Source organism: Xiphophorus maculatus, chromosome 14 (genome assembly GCF_002775205.1).
Source record: "Xiphophorus maculatus strain JP 163 A chromosome 14, X_maculatus-5.0-male, whole genome shotgun sequence".
Classification (NCBI taxonomy): domain Eukaryota; kingdom Metazoa; phylum Chordata; class Actinopteri; order Cyprinodontiformes; family Poeciliidae; genus Xiphophorus; species Xiphophorus maculatus.
The window spans coordinates 27,579,844-27,598,334 of NC_036456.1; the positions used below are offsets into that span (position 1 = coordinate 27,579,844).

An 18,491-nucleotide genomic window follows, 5' to 3' on the forward strand; every position below is an offset into this window, starting at 1 on the left:
TGTATGATTTTAGTTATATGGTGAAATTTAAAATAGTCATTTAAAAATATGAAAGAATTTAGGATGAAGCAGTTAATTACAAATATATTGTGAAAACTGTCATTTATACAAAAACATCAATATCTGACAAAGACAAAGCAAAAATCCTAACAGAGAAAATCCTCCAATAATTTACCTTAAAATTAAAGAGAAAACAAAATTTCATTATTGAAGTAAACCATGACAAATATTTGTATCATGCATAGTAACAGTAAGAAAACAGATATTTTTTTTTACAGATTGTAAAAACCAAACAAAAAATACTAATTTTTCCCATCATGTTTATCCAAGCGGAACTAATACTGTTGCATCTTCAAATAAATCTAATAAATATTAGGGTAAATATATATTTAAGTTTTATCTTCAGTTATACAAGGTATCACCAATCATCTAAACACCTGGATGTAATCAGTGCAAGTTACTTTTCCACCATTTAATAATAAATTGTACAAAATTGACTTCATAAAGAGATGCTTTATTAACATAATCTAAACACCAACCTTGAAGGAAGTTGTGTAGCGTTGTGATTCTGTAGAGCAGCAGTTCTGTCTGAGATCTGATCAGCAGCCGACTTCTGTTTTATTCTTGATTCTTCTTTCACTTTTGGATTCAACTGAAACAACTGGGTCCAAGCTGTTAAGTTAAGAACATTATTCTCACTTATAGGACAGATTTGTTTAATCATGTTGAAATCTGATGACAGTTTTTCAGGGAATCAATGATCAAGACAAAAAAAAGAACAAAAATAAATGAATAGATAAATCATAATTAAAACTTTTCTGTCACTAATTTTTTTTAAAAAAGCATCATTGCAACAAAATATCAAACAAAGAAATAATATTATGTTTTAGATTAATAAACAGCAGTAATTGAAGGTTATTTGGTATATTACTAGACTGATATACATTTTATTTCATTTATAACCAAATGTGCAGTGAAATTGGGAAACAATGTTCAATAATCAAAGAACACAGATAATGCCAAACAACAATTAATAAATCAATCATATAACATTTGTGCATTGGATATTTAGTTGCTTCACTGCTAAATATTTTTTTTATTCTTCTGCTGGTTAAACCCTTTTTGGGTTTGATATGTTTGAATGTTACAAATAAAGTATTTGTTTACTTATGTAATTACACAAGAATGTCATCATGTCATTCCAGTGTAATTACCTATCAATCACAGATGTTGATTAGTAACGAAGATGGAGCAGCAAAAGTAAAACGTGTCGCTGAAAAACTGAGAGATAAAACAGAAAAATCTCCAGGAAAGAAACAAATATAAAAATGTCTGACTTGTTTACTGGTCCTTCCTCTGATTCCATGTCTGGTCTCTTCAGAAGACATGAAAATCACATGATACTGTTTATAGCAGCTTTAACAAGGTTAGCATTGTTATATTTTAATTACTGCAAAATGTTTTAATTGAGTTATTTACCAGTTCCTTGTTCTGTGTTCATTTCAATCCTTTTCCTCCGTGGGTCTGGGGTAAATTCCCAACACAATCAATGATATGATCTTCCTTCTTAACAGGTTTCCTAACTTGAGAATGAAAGCTGGACAGTTAACTTCGTCATTGAAATTATTCTACTAATTTGTAACTCTGCATTCAATTACTTGGCAGATCGGACTTTTAAGTTTTAAGTTCGTACAACAAAGCAGGAAACCTGCATCAGTTCAATAACATCAACTTTAGCTTTTGGTTTTTATTTGTGATTGACTCTAATTGACTCTGTCATTAAGGTAATTTATGACTGAAACAGTCAAACTTGATTAATTTACAGAAGAGGTTTGTTTGTACATGATTATTGAAATATATTTGGTCTAATTCAAACCAGCTACAAGAAAATAACATAAATAATCATTGTAAATCAACATTATTTCATCTGGAAATCTGGATTTGGATTCATGCTCAATATGAAAGTTTAAAACAACATGACAGATTGATTCAGTCAATATTCCTCAGTCTAAATGAGGCTCAGTAGTGTGTGTGGCCTCCATGTGTGTGTGGCCTCCATGTGTGTGTGGCCTCCATGTGTGTGTATGACCTCCAGACAACATCTGGCCATGTTCCTGATGAGACGCCTGATGTTCTCCTGAAGGATCTTTACCTGGACCTGGATTAGAGCACCAGTTAGTTTCTGATCAGTCTGTGGTGCAACTTGGCGTTGGAGGATTGACCAGCAGCTGGTTTTACTTTTGAGCCAGTATGAACACTGGATTCACAAACAATAGGCTGAACTTTACTTTGGATCCAATATTATTTATTGGAGATGCAGTTTTTACTCAGCCATCAAGATCAAAATGTTATTGTGTTTCCTCATTTCTTACTTCACTGCATAAGAGGAAACATTCTGATCTACAGTGAGTTTATCTATGATATCAGTTTGACGCCCAGTTTTGTTGAATTTCCTCCTTCCTAGATTCTCATCATACCACTGAGGTAAAGCTGTGCATTCAGAGATATTTACCAGTTTCTTGTTCTGCTTGCAGTTCAGTCCTTTTCCTCCATGGGTCTGGGGTAAATCCCCAACGCAATCAATGGTATGATCTTCCTTCTTATCAGATGTCTTGACTTCAGAATGAAAGCTTGATAATTAACTTCCTCATTGAGATTATTCTACTAATTTGTGACTCTGCTTTCAAGTACTTCACAGATCGGTTTCTACGCTTCAGGAAACCTGCATCAGTTCACTAACATCAACTTTAGCTTTTGCTTTCTGTTTGTGGTTACCTCTCTTCCTTATCACTTTATCATCAAAGTAATTTATAACTGAAACAATCAAACTTGATTAATTTACAGAAGAACTTTGTTTGTACATGATTATTAAAATATTTTTGGACTGATTTTAACCAACTAGATTAAAACTATTATGTTGGTGTTTTTATTTTAACTCATTCCAATGCATCAGCTTTGTTTTAAAGTCTAACAAATAAAAAAAAATGAAATATTTTCCAAATATTCAGTTCATCACTTTTGTGGGATTTGTGGACTGGCTTTCTTTTATTCTTTTGAGAATTATTTGGAGTCCCAAATAATTGGAGTTCAAATATTTGGAACTCTAAATATTTTTTAAAAATATATTTAAAAAAAATGTTTACTACACTTTTCTGCAACACTGAATGACAAAAGAATGACAAAATACTGAATATAAATGATCAATGATAAAAAATAAAATAAGGAACTATAGTAATATAGTAAACACAGAAAAGCACCTCACATGTTTATAAAATACTGAAATCACAAAGGTGGACAAACTGATTGTTACTGAAACTCCAAATACAGAGAATTGTTAGAAAGTATAAAAGTGTTTTGACTGATTGTATCAGTTTAGATGTGTGAAATAAACACTTCAGTCTCAGATGATGGAGCAGATTTAGCCATAAAGGCCTTCAGTTTGTCCTTCTGTAAGGTTTTGGGTTTTTTCTCTGTTAATTTTGGTTTTTGTGTCGTTTTCAGTTAATTGAGTCTCTGTGTTGGGCGTGCCGTGGTGGCGTAGTGGTTGGCGCGACCCGTATTTGGAGGCCTTGAGTCCTCGACGCAGCCGTCGCAGGTTTGACTCCCGGACCCAATGACATTTGCCGCATGTCTTCCCCCCTCTCCTTCCCTGTTTCCTGTCAGCCTACTATCATATAAGGGACACTAGAGCCCACAAAAAGACCCCTGGAGGGGTAAAAAAAAATTGAGTCTCTGTGTTGTCCTGTCCAACCCTTGATTGTCCCCCAGCTGTCCCTTTTTTCGCCTGATTGTCTCCCTGCGTATTTAATCCCACCTGTGTTTCTTGTCGGGTTCTCGTCTTCTCTGCCGTCAAGTTTGTAGTTTAGTTTAGTTCTACCAGTTGCTACCAGTAGATGAGTTTTAGCCTTCTGCTCATTTCTGTGCTGCCTGGATTGTTGGACTTTGGATTTTGCATTTTCTTCATTAAAACATCATTCTGTCATTCCAACCTGGGTCCTCAGCATCATCCTCACCATCCTCTTCACCGCAAATCGTGACACTTAAATTGGCACTTATTTTATATTCTATACAAAATGCAGAAAGACTTGAGATTAAACAAATGGTTGGAATATATAGAAGAGTATATTTAAGGTGATATTATCACTGTAGAAATTACTGTAAGACATAACTAAGATCCATCTTTTCCTCATCATTTCTTTCCATCCTCAGACTTCAAAGTTTCTTTGGGGATTTTTCCTTAATTAGAGTCATTTTTCAGTCACACACATTGTTTGCATTGTTTCATTTTAGTTTTCCTTGAACCAAACCCAAACAAATTTTGTGTTTGTTAAACTTGGGACTGAACTGGTTGTTTTCTTGCCTGAGCTTTTCAGTCAGATATTGCAAATGTTTATGTTGTGCTTTGTTATGACAGAAATACATTGAAGATAATTTACATATGCTGGCGTTGAAGGATTTCATTTTAGTTATATTACTTCGGAATTAAAAAAAAAAAATTATTTTAATTTGTTTTAGGATAAGTAGTTTTCATTCAAAGTTTGGACTGTTTATTTGAAGCTTCAGGACGTCTCCTCTTTAGGATTCATGGGCTCATTCCTTGTCCAAGAGAGGTTAAAGGTCAGAGTTGTTGTCCCATTCAGCCAGAGATTATGTAGGGCTGCTAGTGTGCAGCTTATTTTTCCACTTTATTAGTTTTCAGTGTATAGCAGATACATTGTTTTAACTAAGGCACTCTATGAAATTACATAAAGTAACAATATAATATCAGACTGATGAATTTTAAATAAGATAAAAAAAGATCATGAAGTTGTTATTTCAAGTAAATTCTGAAAATTGTTTTCACAAATAAAAAAAATTTAACATATTTTATTAAGCATGTCACAAACAAGATGTCATATTTTATTATTTATTGAATATAATTCATTTTAACCAAAAATGATCAGCTTTCCATTTGTTTACAGAAGAAAAGAGCATCAGCTGCTGAGACATTTAGTTAGAAATAAAAAACAAACATTTAACATAATTAGCACAACGACACATCAAGTCAGCACAGTACTAGAGAGATCTGACAAAAAGTAAGTCATAAAAACTTTGAATTGAGTTTAATTGAATTTTTCTGTTACATTTGATGAAAAATGCTGAGGATGAAAACCTAAATACATTTGAATGAAGTCTGAGATAAACTCAAGATAAAACCCAGAACTAGATGTTTATAAACCCTAAATCCTTATGAATGTGACAAAATGATAAAAAGGAAAAAAATAAATGACATTTTTATGCAAACAAAACACTTTATCTGGAAATGACACTGAATATGCCAATCAAACAAATTAAATATATATAAGAACATTTATTTCATAACATTCCTGCACCCATACAGCAAAAATAACCAAAACAAAAATAATTTGACATCAACCTTAATTCAATTAAGTTTATTGTTCTAGCACTAATTCATAGCAAATGTAATCTCAAGATAATTTGGAATACAAAACAGATCCATTTAATATACAGAAATACATAATCAGTTCAACCACATCAGATCAACAGATTTAAAATTAAATATATTCTAATTTGACCCAATCAGCTGCGTTCAGATTGGTATTTCATTTGGTGAAACGTTTTGTATCTAAGGAAACTCAGTAAATGCATCCAGTGATTGACTTTGCAGCAATCACCCACTGAATGATGTAATAACAATGGAGAATTTATTTCATTGAGTCGTTAACAATGAACAATAAATTTGTACTGAAACTCTCCAATTATCCATCTAATGTAGTAGCAAACACACATTCTTTCAACAAGAGTTTAGATATTTTCAGACAAAATATGTTGCAAACACAAGTTAATAAAATAATAGAATGACGAAATGCTAAAATGATAAATGATCAATGAAGAAAATAAGGAGCTACAGTAAATTAGGCCAAAGCTGTTTTGGCTTTCGTAAAAGGGGTGAACCAACGTGTAAATTTGCCCCTTATTTTTAAATTGGGCCTTTCAAAAAAAGGACAAAAATAACTCTACATGCAAGAACCAATTGTGTTCTTACAACTAAACATGAATTATGGTTTCACTTCATGCTGAATGATTTCTTGAGGCTTTTCTCTGCCTGTTCTTTTGTGATTTCCTTCCAAGCATCAGGAATGTCAGCAGGCTTTGCAAGGTATGCTTCAGCAAATTCCTTGTTGTACTTGTTCATCACATATTTCCAATAATCTGATGCCTCAAGGCTCACATCTGGAGGAATATTCCAGTCTGGGTAAATCTGCCTGTATTCTTTGTAAGGATGCCATTGATTCTTTGTGTCACTGCAGCTGAAACGATTGTCACTGATAACAAGAGAAGAGCAGATGTCAGTCGTGAGTTTCCCAGTGTATACATACCTGTACTGACCTAATCCATTAGGTCGATGCAAAGAAGCAAAGTGTTGAGTGTGGTCTTCTCCACCTGCATCACAGGATATTTTGCAGAATGGACACTGGTTGCCACAACCAATCACTCTGGTGAAAAGCTCATTCTCTGGTTTCATATGGAGCCGTGAGAGTTTAGAGTCAAACTCTGTGTTTTTAAACTTTTCTCTAAGAGCTTCTGTCATTTCCTCCACACACTTGTTGAGCCAGAGAGCAAACTGTTTCTGGTCAGCATTGTTCAGAACCATGAAGGCATCAAGAGCATCCTGGGAAATTACCAGTTTATCACCAAGTTCTGTGCAGATCTTGACAACAAATGTTCTGAGACTGTCAGTCTTTTCTGTTTTTGCCTTTTTAATGGCAGCATTTATGTGGTCGATGCAGGACTTAAGATGTTTGTCCTCTAACTCACAGACATTAGACTGAGAGGAGAAATGCTCCTTAATTCTATTAGATGTCCATGATTTTACGTAAACTTCATATGAACAAACGTACTCCTTAAAGCTGTTGAAGTCACCCTTTGAAATCAGATCCAGTAAAATTGAATACTGGAAGGACATTCGTGTGCTAAACTCCTCTTTTGTCATCATTTTGTCAACAATATCAAGACCAAGAGAACGATAGATGAAGTTTTCAACAGCAGGTTTCAGACTTTGGTTTGTGAATTCTTCAGCTTTCTTCTGGCATTGATCTCGTTTGTGGAAGACATCTTTGAAATCTGTGCAAAACCTTTCCTTGTTTTTCTGCAGACATTTATAAGGATCATTTTCTTGTATAAATTCTTCATGCATTTTCTGAAACTTTCTGGCTGCAGATCCACAGATGTGTTGTTTCAGAGACACTTCAAACTCAATGTCTATGTCAACATCAGTTTTGTTCAGCCTCTTATCAATGATGTGAAGAATCTCCTGGATGTAAGTATCATGATAATTGGTTTTTCTCGTGATTTTATCACTTATAGAGTCATTGCAAGCAGATATGATGCTGTCAGCAATTTCTTGTCTTTCTTTTTTATGCTTTGTAAACCATCCTTTAAAGTTGTCTATTAATCCTTTGGGTGTGTAAATGAAAGGCTCCAGTCCACAGTTTTTGATTTTTTTTTTACTCAGCAGTTCACATGCATGGCTTCCCTTAGGAGAAAGATTTGTTTGTAACTGATGGGACACACTGGTGAAGATATTTGAAGTTTGCTGTTCAGAGAAAGACAAGGTTTTCAGTGTTTCAGTCCACATATTATTAAAACTTTCATCAAGCTCTTTGTCAGTCATTGGAAGTTTCTTCTCATGATATTCATTAATTAAATCACAAACTGCTTTCTCAATTTTTTCTGTATAAGTGGCCCTGATTTTGTCGAGTTCTTTCAATCCCTTCTTAATATCAGCTGCTGCTGTGATCTGGTTGAACACTGATCTTTCAGTTTGTCGTCGAAGACTCTTAATGCTGTTGGAGAATTCCTCTCTGTATCCTTCAACCAGATAAACATGACCTTCTGGCTGATCAAAGTATTTCTTCAGACTGTCAAGGATCTTTGTTTCCCACTTGGTCAGCTCTGTGATTGCTTCACTTTTCAACTCGGTCATGAATTCATTCATGTCAGATATTTCAGATGTTGCAGTAAATGAACCAAAATTGGAAATTCTTGTTTCTGCTGTGGTAACCCATTTGTACATTTCCTTTTTGAACTCCCACTCCCATTGGTTGTACTCTGTGCAGAGCCTCATGTAAGCATCAGCCACCAGGCTGTTTCTGAAGCTAAAGATGAAGTTTTCATGTTTTACTGCGTTCCACAGGCTGGTTATCCACTCTGTGAACTCCAAGATGTTATTAGAAGTTGACTCACACTTTCCCAGCTGTTGGATGATGTTTTTCTTGAGTTCATAGACAGTCTCACTGTATCCTGCATTGACTGGAGCCATTGGTGGGTTTCCATTCCAGAGTCCAGGAACGTAGCAGTTCCCAGTGTCTGGATTATACTCCATCACATCAGTGAAGCTCTTGTTCTCTTCTCTTTTCTCCATTTTAGCTGCTGCCTGGGTCATCTCATTCAGCTGTTCTAACAGCAGCTTCCTGTCTCTCAGGTTCTTGTCATGAGCTGAAACATCAGAAACATTCTGGTGAACAAACTGACATTGAGGCTTTTTGCCGACCTCCTTCATCCTGAGGAAAGCATGCACCACTATCTGCAGGATGTCTTTCATCTCTGTTGAATTCTCCATTGCAATATTGATAATGGTGATATTACTCAGACCAACAACAAGTGTTGCCAGCTCATTGTCATGCTCATGGCTGTTGTCCAGCTGTGCTAGCTCTGGTGACTTTAAGCCTTCAGTGTCGATGATCATCATGAAGTCACAGTTGAGAACTTTCTTGAAGTCTTCATTGACTTTGATGAGCAGCATGAAGGCACCTCTAGTGCATCGACCACTGCTGACTGCAAACTGGACTCCAAACATGGTGTTAAGGAGAGTGGACTTCCCTGTGCTCTGAACTCCAAGAACTGTGACGACCAGGATCTTGTTCTTTGGAGACACCAAGTCATTGAGCTGAGAGAGAACATCACTCACCCATCTGAGAGGAATGTTGGAAGCATCTCCATCTACAAGCTCAAGAGGAAATCCATCCAGCAACAACTGAGCACAGAGTTTGGGCAGATGTTGCAGCTGTTGACATGATGGATCTGTTTCTGGAAGGTAAAGAGAAGCTTCATAGATCTGACCCATTTCACGGAAGAAGTGCTCAACTCCCAGTGAGCTGCTGGAAAGTTGTTGGTCGATTTCTTTGATCTCTTGTTTGTTTTCAGAATCTTTGCATTTTTCCTTGTAAAGCTCCCTAAGGCCAGAAAGTTTTGTTCTAGACAAGTTGTCGAGGTTCATTCTTATCCATTTCAGAAAGTAACACCTTTCTCTATGTGGGCTGGATATTGCACTAATGAAACACGTCATTACACTTGACATTGCATAGGAATTTTGTTTTTTACGTTGCTCTTCTCTTTTCTTTTTAAGATTGCTCTTATAGTTTTCTATGTCTTCAGAACCAACTTTTCGGAGACGAGATTCTTCCTTTTCCAAAAATGTCAGTTCCTTCCATATTTGACCTTGCAAGGGAAACTGATTTTCTTTGAATTGAAAAGTATCTTTTATCTCTGCAGCGATGGCATCTGCATTTTTCTTTCCAGCCTGGCACTCTGGAGAATCTTCATCAACTGGAATTTTTAATTCATGAGCAACTTCAGCCATCTGCTCTATTGACATCTTCAACTGTGGTTTGGCAAGTACACTGCTCACAATTTCCTTCAAACATTTGACAAAATCTGCATCATTTGTTTTTCTAGTTTTCATAATTATACTGTTTTTTGTTAAACCCAGACTGGTTGCTACTTTCTTCAGAACATCTGGAGTAAGGCTCTTGTTTTTTTGGTTTCCCACCAAATAGATTTGTGCTTTGTGGTTTTTGATAGTCGGTAGTTCACACTCAGAGTCCAGCAGGTCAAAGAAAACAAAAACTGCAGCAGATGTTTGACACAAAAAGGAGAATTGAGTTTCAAATGAAGCAATGTCTCCACGAAGGTTAGCTATAGCAACTGGTTCACTGAAGATGTCCATGTTTTTGTTTCCACAGGGAAGGTACCAGGTCATTTCAGTCAGTCCATTGGATATTCTTCTCGGACTGTCTCCACACTCCATGTTGTGGTGAACAAAGGTGTCATGGTATTGCTCAGAGTTACTCAGAAGTTTATTGAGGATCTCTGATTTGGACAGAGAGCACTCACCCAGTCTCACAAATGAGATCATTGGAAGTTCAGAAAGAGCTATTCTTTCTTCTATGAAGCCTTTTGATTCTGAAAGATTTGAAGGTCTGTACTTCTTAACAATGTCTCTCATGGCCCACAGCATGAGGGTGCACTGCTGTGTATCACAGTTAGGAAGCAGCAGAGGAACAGAGAACTGACACATGGACATTTTTAGAGCGAATTCTTGATGGACAAAACCATCAGAACACAGGAAGAGAGCAGTGATTATATCAAGAGGATTTAGAGAGTCATTCACATTAAGACTTGCGAATAGATAATTAAAATCACACTGATCACTTAATGTATCATCACTGTTGGACTTGGAATCTGAGGTGCATTTTATCTTTCTAGCTGTTACATTCACCATCATTAGTTTCTTAAGAAAATACAATGGAAGATCAGATTTACACTTTGGAGGCTCATCATTGATGATCTTCTCATTGATCTCCAGTATCTTGCTGAGTGACAGTTTCTCCTTGTAGAACTGATGCAATCCCAGATCCTCCAAAAGCGTCAAGTCGGGCCCTGTTCAACATAAAGTCATTTATCATCCTTTTGCCATTTACATCCAAAATAATTATACCTTTTAAATGTTAATGTCAACAGTACGCTCCATCCAAAAGCAGTAATATCCATTAATCTTTTGCTTTTTTTAAATGTTGTCACAGAACAACCACAAATTTCAAAGTGTCTCACTGGGATTTTGTGGAATAGATCAACACAAAATAGCACACCATTTTGAATTCATACAAAAATGGTTAAATAGGTTTTTAAAAATATTCATTAATAAAAATTTGAGACCTGTGATGTGATTTTGTATTCAGTCCCCTAAATCCACTTCTCTGAGGTGTGTGTATTTCTGGGTAAGGAAACTGAATGAATCTGTTCGAACACTTGAATTATTTTCCTCTTCTGCTCTCGATGAAGGCAGAAACTTTTTTACTCCCTGCCCTGCTTGATCTGTTTTTGTCTTGTCTTTTTCTATATTTTTGGAGCCTTTCTTTGCACATCTTCCAAATCTACAAATTTTGGATCTGGTCAACCGGTCTCTCAATGCAATTGATCAAATTTTCTCGATGAGAAGACTGGGCACAGGAGAGCCCTCTTGTCCTGCAGGGACACACCTGGTGGGACACATCCTGGATTTATACATAACAGGATTTTTGCTGTTTGGAGCTTGCGGATACCTGGCTTATTGACAATTTTGTGACAGACTTGGCTGAACTAGTGAACACTCAGACTGTTGGTTTGGACAGAGACAAGTTGGATGTGAGTCTTGCTGAGACTCGCAGCCCAGCTGAGGACGCTAAAACTCACTGTAGGGATGGAATCGATCTTGGAGAAGTTGCTAGTTTCAGTTCAGAGTGTAGCCCTTTAAAATTAAGCTTACTGAAAATTTCAAATTAAAAGCCTGAATATTCCTCTCAGGCCTTTGTTATCGTTTTCTCTCAGGTTAGTGCAGAGAGAGCTAGAGATATGAATCACGGTACTATCAGAGAGAAGAAACAGCCCTCTCATGTGCTTCAAATGCTTTTTGGATTGGTTCCTGAATGGGAAGGAGTTGTTCGGACTGTTTTTTCAGAAAAAGTGACTGCGTCAAACAGATAAAATTCTGTCTCTCCCTGCCATGACAGTTGGCTGACATTTGTCAGAGAGCAAAGCTTCTCTTTAGAACTACAATGACTGAAGGTCAGAACTACAACATGGTGGATAGGTCAGTTACTACAGAGTAAGACTGAACTGGCCTTTAGATCTACTTGTGTTTTGGGCATTATAGAACTGAGTTAACCCAATCTCTGTTACTCATGGGATTAGTTTGGCCATTTAAAATGAAGCTTACTGAAAATTTAGAAATAAAAGCCTTGACAATTTTTACATCAGGAAATTGCTGTTTTGGGCATTTTGTGACTGGTTTAAATAAACCACTGTTACACATTGGGTTAATGTGGCCATTTAATATGAAGCTCACTGAAAATTTCAAAATAAAAGCCTCAATATTCCTCTCAGGTTAGTGCACTGCCTACGGCGGTGCAATGACATAAACCTGCATTAACTCTTTCTCTCAGGTTAGTTCACCTAGAGCATTAGCATTTTCCCTAAAATAAGCATTTTAGCTATTTCTTATACGTTACCTATGTTATACGTTACTTATACTGAATGCAGGAAGTGAATGTAAGACAACATGCTAGTAATACCCCACATGCTACTCAAAGTACTTTGGCTAATTTTAGCTTATGCTAAAGCAATGAAGTTTAAAATATCTAATAAGTTTCATTCCACCTCACGACTGTGTCCCACTTGTTGATTATTCACAAAATAATAAAAAATTTTGATCTTTATGTTTGAAGCATGAAAAGTGGCAAAAGGTTGAAAAGTTCAAGGAGGTCGAATACTTTCACAAGGCTCTGTACCTGCTGAGAGGTGCAGAGGTATAATTGGCCTTTATAGGAATCATTTGATTGCAGTGATTGCCTCAAAACGTTGAGCAACATAAGCTAAGAGAACCATCATTTTGTCCAGGCCTGTTTCATGAGTTTATTTTTTTAAATAAATAATTCTGTTGAGCACTCTGAGTTTATTCAGGCTTTCTTCATTTCAAAAAACTATAAACCTTGATTTCAAATTTTTCTAATGTGGACTCAAATTCAAAAATTTAAAAGAAATCTATAGTTGATCCTAAAAATCCCCAAATATTCCCTGATCACTGTGTTTACATCTGAAATAACATAAACATACACACGGACAACATTGTTGGAACTCCTTTGTTAATATTTAAAAAAACACAATGGTGACAGAAATAACTTGAATCTGACAAAGGAAATGATGAATAAAAATTCTATAAAAATGAACAAATGAATGTCAGACATGGCTTTTCAAACATTCTTGCACTCTGATTTCATTTTCATTTTATTTTACTGACCTTCACCATCTGTACCATCCTTTGGCTTGTCATCAGACTCAGCAGATGTTGATGAAGGTTCCTCTCTTGTCTCTCCATTAAGAGTCTCAGATTCATCTCCAGTGCTGGTTCCCTTATGATAAATAGCAAAACATATATAGCTTAAGTGTCACATATAGATAGATTGATGGCTCGATTATTTTATTACATTTTGGACATTACAGTGTTCCTCTACCTTCGTTGTGGGAGCGGACTCTTTATTATCACACTCATGCTGATTGTTTATCTCTGAAAGAAAAATAAGACAAAATGTTTTGGCTTTTATTTCTGTCTGTAAACCAACACTCATGGTCTCATAACCAGTTGTCAGATATCACAAAGATTTAAGAGAGGAAGGCTGATTACTGCAGAGGGAGAGAGTGTTAGTATCTCTGAAGTGGAGGGCAGAGCACCTCATACAATAACAATGTTTAATTATTCATAAATATAAATCTGAAAAATTCTCTTTTTACTGATATTAAGGCTCCCAAATCAGTACTTTCATCAGGCATCGTTTGCTGCATTTACAGCAGAAAATATTTTAGGGTAAGCCTCCACCAGTTTTGTACATCCAGACTGTAATTTTTGCCTAAAACACAGAAATTAACTTACACTAAGAAATTACTAATTTATTACTTCCAGTTTCCTCAACAAGATCTTGAGAAGGACCGTTAAACTTTTACATATCTTGTAATGTCACCACCATAAACATCAGTGGATCTTTGGTTATCTGCAATTGTCAAATTTCAGCTATGAAAAGCTTGAAGAAACACATCCCACAATGTGGTTCTACAAATTGTTGACTCAGTGGGTTGTGACAGAAAAACAGAAATGTGAAAAGCAACAATATTATCTGAAAAAACAGAGAGCACATCTTACTTTCATTTTCAGTTTTATTTTACTGACCTTTATCATCTGTAGCAGCATTTGGATTGTTAACATCAGACTCAGCAGATGTTGATGCAGGTTCCTCTCCTCTCTCACCATTAGGAGCCTCCGATTTATCTTCAGTGCTGGGTTCCTTAAGATAAATAAGAAAACTTAAATAATTTAAGCATCACACAGGGATCAATTGATAGTTAATTTATTTTTATTATATTTTGGATGTTTGGAATGCTTTACCTCCATTGTGTGAGCGGAAACTTTCTCATCACAGTTGTGTTGAGTATTTATGCAGCTTGTCTCTGAAAGAAAAAATAGAAAATGTTTTGATTTTTATTTGCATCTGTAAACTCCTGACTGTCACCTACAGAACAGCTTTCATGAACACATAGCTGGTTGCCAAATATCTAAAGAAGATTTTTACCACTTATATTAAAATATTTGAAATGGAAATAAATAAATAAATCTGTTGTTCATTTGTTTGTGACTGTCATGAAATGGATGTTTGTTGGTGGTGGGGATGGACGAGGTCAGACCCAGGGTTGGTACTAAGTGAATTTAATGACTTTTTCAGTGGACAAAAACCAGGAAGTAGTGATGTGCTATCTGAAGCCAGGCTTCGCTGCTTGTGTCGACTTGCTGAAAACCACGTGACTGGCAACAAACGATGCCTCGCATTGATGGGTCACGTGACTGCTTCATGTTGCGTGTCGGTTTTCAAAATTAAAGCGTGATGAGCCGCTGCTTCATGGATTATTGTATTTGATCGCATCAGAGGAGCATTTGTCTTCAGCAGTGGCCGAAATAAAAGGAACCTTTTATAGTCCATGTGTATTAACAATTTTGATGATGGCACTCTTCAAAATGTAATGTTTGTTAACGGTTTTCCCAAGTGTTGATTATGGTATATTTTGTGACTTTATATTTGTGTATTTTATTATGTAAAGCATTTGAAACTGCATTGTTGCTGAAATGTGCTACACAAATAAACTTGATTGAAATGGAGCCAGCAAGAAGAAAAAATCTGACATCTGGGAAGACTTGGAGATGATCACAATAAGATTCTTGAATAAAAATAATTAAACCCTTCACCTCCAAAATTCTCACCTTCTTGAAATTTCCACTATTTCTTTGTTCTGCAAAAACATATCAGTCTTGCACAGCAGAAACATACTTAAAGCTGTTGGAAGATTAAATTCTGGCCTCATGAGTAAAAATATAAGGGATCAGATCAGAGAGCCAATAGAAATCCAAGAAAAAGAAAATTTAAAAACAATTTTAGTTCTTCAGGAGGCAAATCAAATGTCAAAGAATACTGTCTGCCCCACCAAACACTGCACTCTGAATACACTAAAACAAATGTCTTTATTGTCAAATCAGTCGACAAGAGAAAACAGCCACTGACAGTCAACATATACCAGGATTGGCTACAAATCATTTTAATAACTAAAAAAGATTAAATAGGATTTAATTGACTCTCCTGTTACTAAACATGAGTATGACAAAAACTTTGTGACAATATTGCATTTACACATTTTTTAGGTATGTCTATCTGAGTGACAAGGCTGTCACAGTTTGAACATCAAATGTCACTAGTGAGAAATGAATTAACCTTTGGACAAAGCAATGGGCTGGGAAGCTTCATTGCTTCACGAGGCTTTATTTGGCCACCAGGAATCACAGGTGAATGATGATACAATGGACAGAGACTCAAGAAGGGGAATGAAGGCTTGCCAAAAATGAGGCGAGAGAAAGAGAATGACAATGACACACGACAAGGATCCAGTCTGGGATCAAGGGAAACAGGTGGGTTGATATACATGAGGGATAAATCAGGGAAAACAGGAAAACACAAGGACTAAATGAACCAATAAAGACACTCAAAAACCCAAATGCTCAAAGTGACCTTATGGATATATTTTGTTAACTTAGACATAGAATAACTACATTTATTTAGATATCAAATAATACATTTTTAGTTAGTTTAATATTGTCAGTCGACATGGTAAAAATGGTTATTTTCCTATTAATAAGTATTTTATCTATTGACATTTGTATAAAGGAATATAATTATACATATAGACCTGACCATTTCAGAATATTTTTGCTACTTTCTGATGAATTGTGGATTTTTAATGTTTAAATGTTGATCATTATGGTATAAATTTGAGGTTGACTTTTTGTATTTAAAAAGTGCATAATTTATGAACATGATAAATCATTAAAACTATTCAACATCTACGATGATCATCTGGAAATTCTTTGGTAATTTTTCAGTAAATTGTAAACTTTTTAATAATTTTTTAAAAATTCAGCTTATTGTTGGAAAATGTGTCTATTTAGATGTTCTGAATGAAAAACCAATACATATAGAAAAATCAAACACACTTCAATTTATTCCTCTAGCTCCTTGTGATATCTTGGGTATGCACTGACATTATAAAAGTTGCACATAAATAATTTTTCTTAAAAGACCATGGACATGTACATGTACAAAATTGTTGGTCCTCCTCTGTTAATGAAAGGAAAACCCACAATGGTCACAGAAATAACTTGAATTTGACAAAGATAATGAAAAATAATTCAATAAAAATGAACAAATGAAAGTCAGACATTGCTTTTCAAAACATGCTTCAACAGAATTATTTTTAAAAAATAAACCCATAAGACAGGCCTGGACAAAAATGATGGCATGAAAATAATGTGACCAAAGGAACATGTGTAGCAACATTACTTGACATGTTAAATCAAGGTGTGTCCACTAATTAGCATCGCAGGTGTCCACATTCTTGTAATCAGTCAGTGGGTCTACATAGGTCTACGGCGCACTCTCAGATTGATAGCAGGGAAGCGTTTGTTGGTTAAAGTTAAAGTGATTGAGGTGTAATTTGGAGTTAATTGTAGGTTCCTTTAAACAAGGAAGTGCGATGGATGAATGCGAAGAATTAGATGACTCAGATAATTGTGGTGATTATTAATTAATGATTATTGTAAAAGAAGTGCAAAAACAGGAGTCTGGCAAACAGTGAACTGAATAAATAAGAAAAGGAAAGGATTTGAATCCGATGAAGAAAAAAGGAGAGGAAAATGAAAAAATGAAATTAAAGTTATTCTTTGATTCCAGAACCCATGTGCTATTAATCCTTAAGTGAGCTATAAGTGTGCTATTAAGTGAGGCAATATATAAAATAGAAGGTGAGGTGAAAGCAGTCAAAACGTTAAAAGATGGTAATCTATTGGTGTTATGCAGAGATCGAGATCAGGTGCAGGGACTAATGAGATGCAAGACATTATTGGGAAAAACAATCAAGCCACAAATATGGCAGGACAAAGGAAAAGTAATGGCAGTAATATATGAAGTATCAACTGATCTGATGGAGGAAGAGATTAAAAGTAATATAGAAGGAGCTCGGGTGATTAAAGTGAAACACTTGTTTTTTTACAACAGAAGGAGTTAAAAATCCTGGTAAGTCAGTCATGTTAATCCTAGAAGAGGATAGATTACCTGAAAAAGTGATGATTGGGTATGTCAGTTATACAGTAAGGCAAAACACTCCTCCAACATCCAGATGCTACAAATGCCAAAGGTTTGGACATATTGCTGCTGCTTGCAGAGCTAAGGCTGGGGGGGCTAAGTGTGGAGGGGAGCATGAGTATGAAAAATGTTCTGAAGGAACTAAGTTAGTGTAATTGTGGTGGGGAACATAGTGCTGCATTTAAAGGATGTGAAGCTCATAAAAGAGCAGTGCAGGTACAAAATATATGCGCAAAGGAAAATGTTACCTATGCAGTTAAAAAAGCAAGTAATTTAAATGTTAATGCTAAAAGCATTTCTCTGCCCCAAACTCCATCTCAAACAACAAAGCAAATGCAGAGCCAGAGAAATTCAGGAAGTACAATGATGATGGAAAAAAAGAAATTTGTTGCATTTATTGTGGAAGTAATAAATTGTTCAGCACAGACAAATGGTAGAACAGAGCGAATTAAAATAATAACTAAGGCGGCAGAAAAATACCTTGAAATGGAGACTTGTCTTTTGAGTCAATCAATGCAGTTTTAACAATGGGGATAAATGAAAGTCAACAGTCCAGTAATGGTGAAATCTGATGGTTTTATCCATATTACAGGGGAATGCAAGATTTGCTAATGGCCAAGAGTTTAATTTTTTTATTGAAAGACAGAATGTTAAACCAAATATAGTATGTATTCAAGAAACCTGGTTAAAACCAACACTTGATTTTATTCTTAATGGATATACAGCACTACGTAAAGATAGAAATCTAAATGTAGGAGGAGGTGTTGCTATATTTGTTCAGCAGGGAATTAGTTATAAAGTATTTAATATGTGAAAATGGGAACATAATTGAGGAATTTATGGATGATTATAAGTTAACTTGTCTAAATGATGGAAGAGGTACTAAATTTGATGTAGAACATGAAGCAGAATCTTCTATTGATCTTACTTTAGATCAGG

General features: G+C 35.4%; 1 protein-coding gene across 1 annotated transcript in view; it reads right to left on the bottom strand.

The window, feature by feature from the left end:
• Nucleotides 1-4,906: 4,906 nt before the first annotated feature.
• The window catches only part of LOC106699984 (up-regulator of cell proliferation-like), a 32,402-nt gene continuing 18,817 nt past the window's right edge, over nt 4,907-18,491 (bottom strand). The window contains exons 6-10 of the mRNA XM_023345869.1: nt 14,258-14,319; nt 14,042-14,156; nt 13,332-13,384; nt 13,118-13,229; nt 4,907-10,722 (exon numbers count right to left, since the gene is read on the bottom strand). Of these exons, the coding sequence (XP_023201637.1) occupies nt 6,068-10,722; nt 13,118-13,229; nt 13,332-13,384; nt 14,042-14,156; nt 14,258-14,319 (4,997 nt within the window). The 3' untranslated portion in view covers nt 4,907-6,067. The remainder of the gene's footprint in view (nt 10,723-13,117; nt 13,230-13,331; nt 13,385-14,041; nt 14,157-14,257; nt 14,320-18,491) is intronic.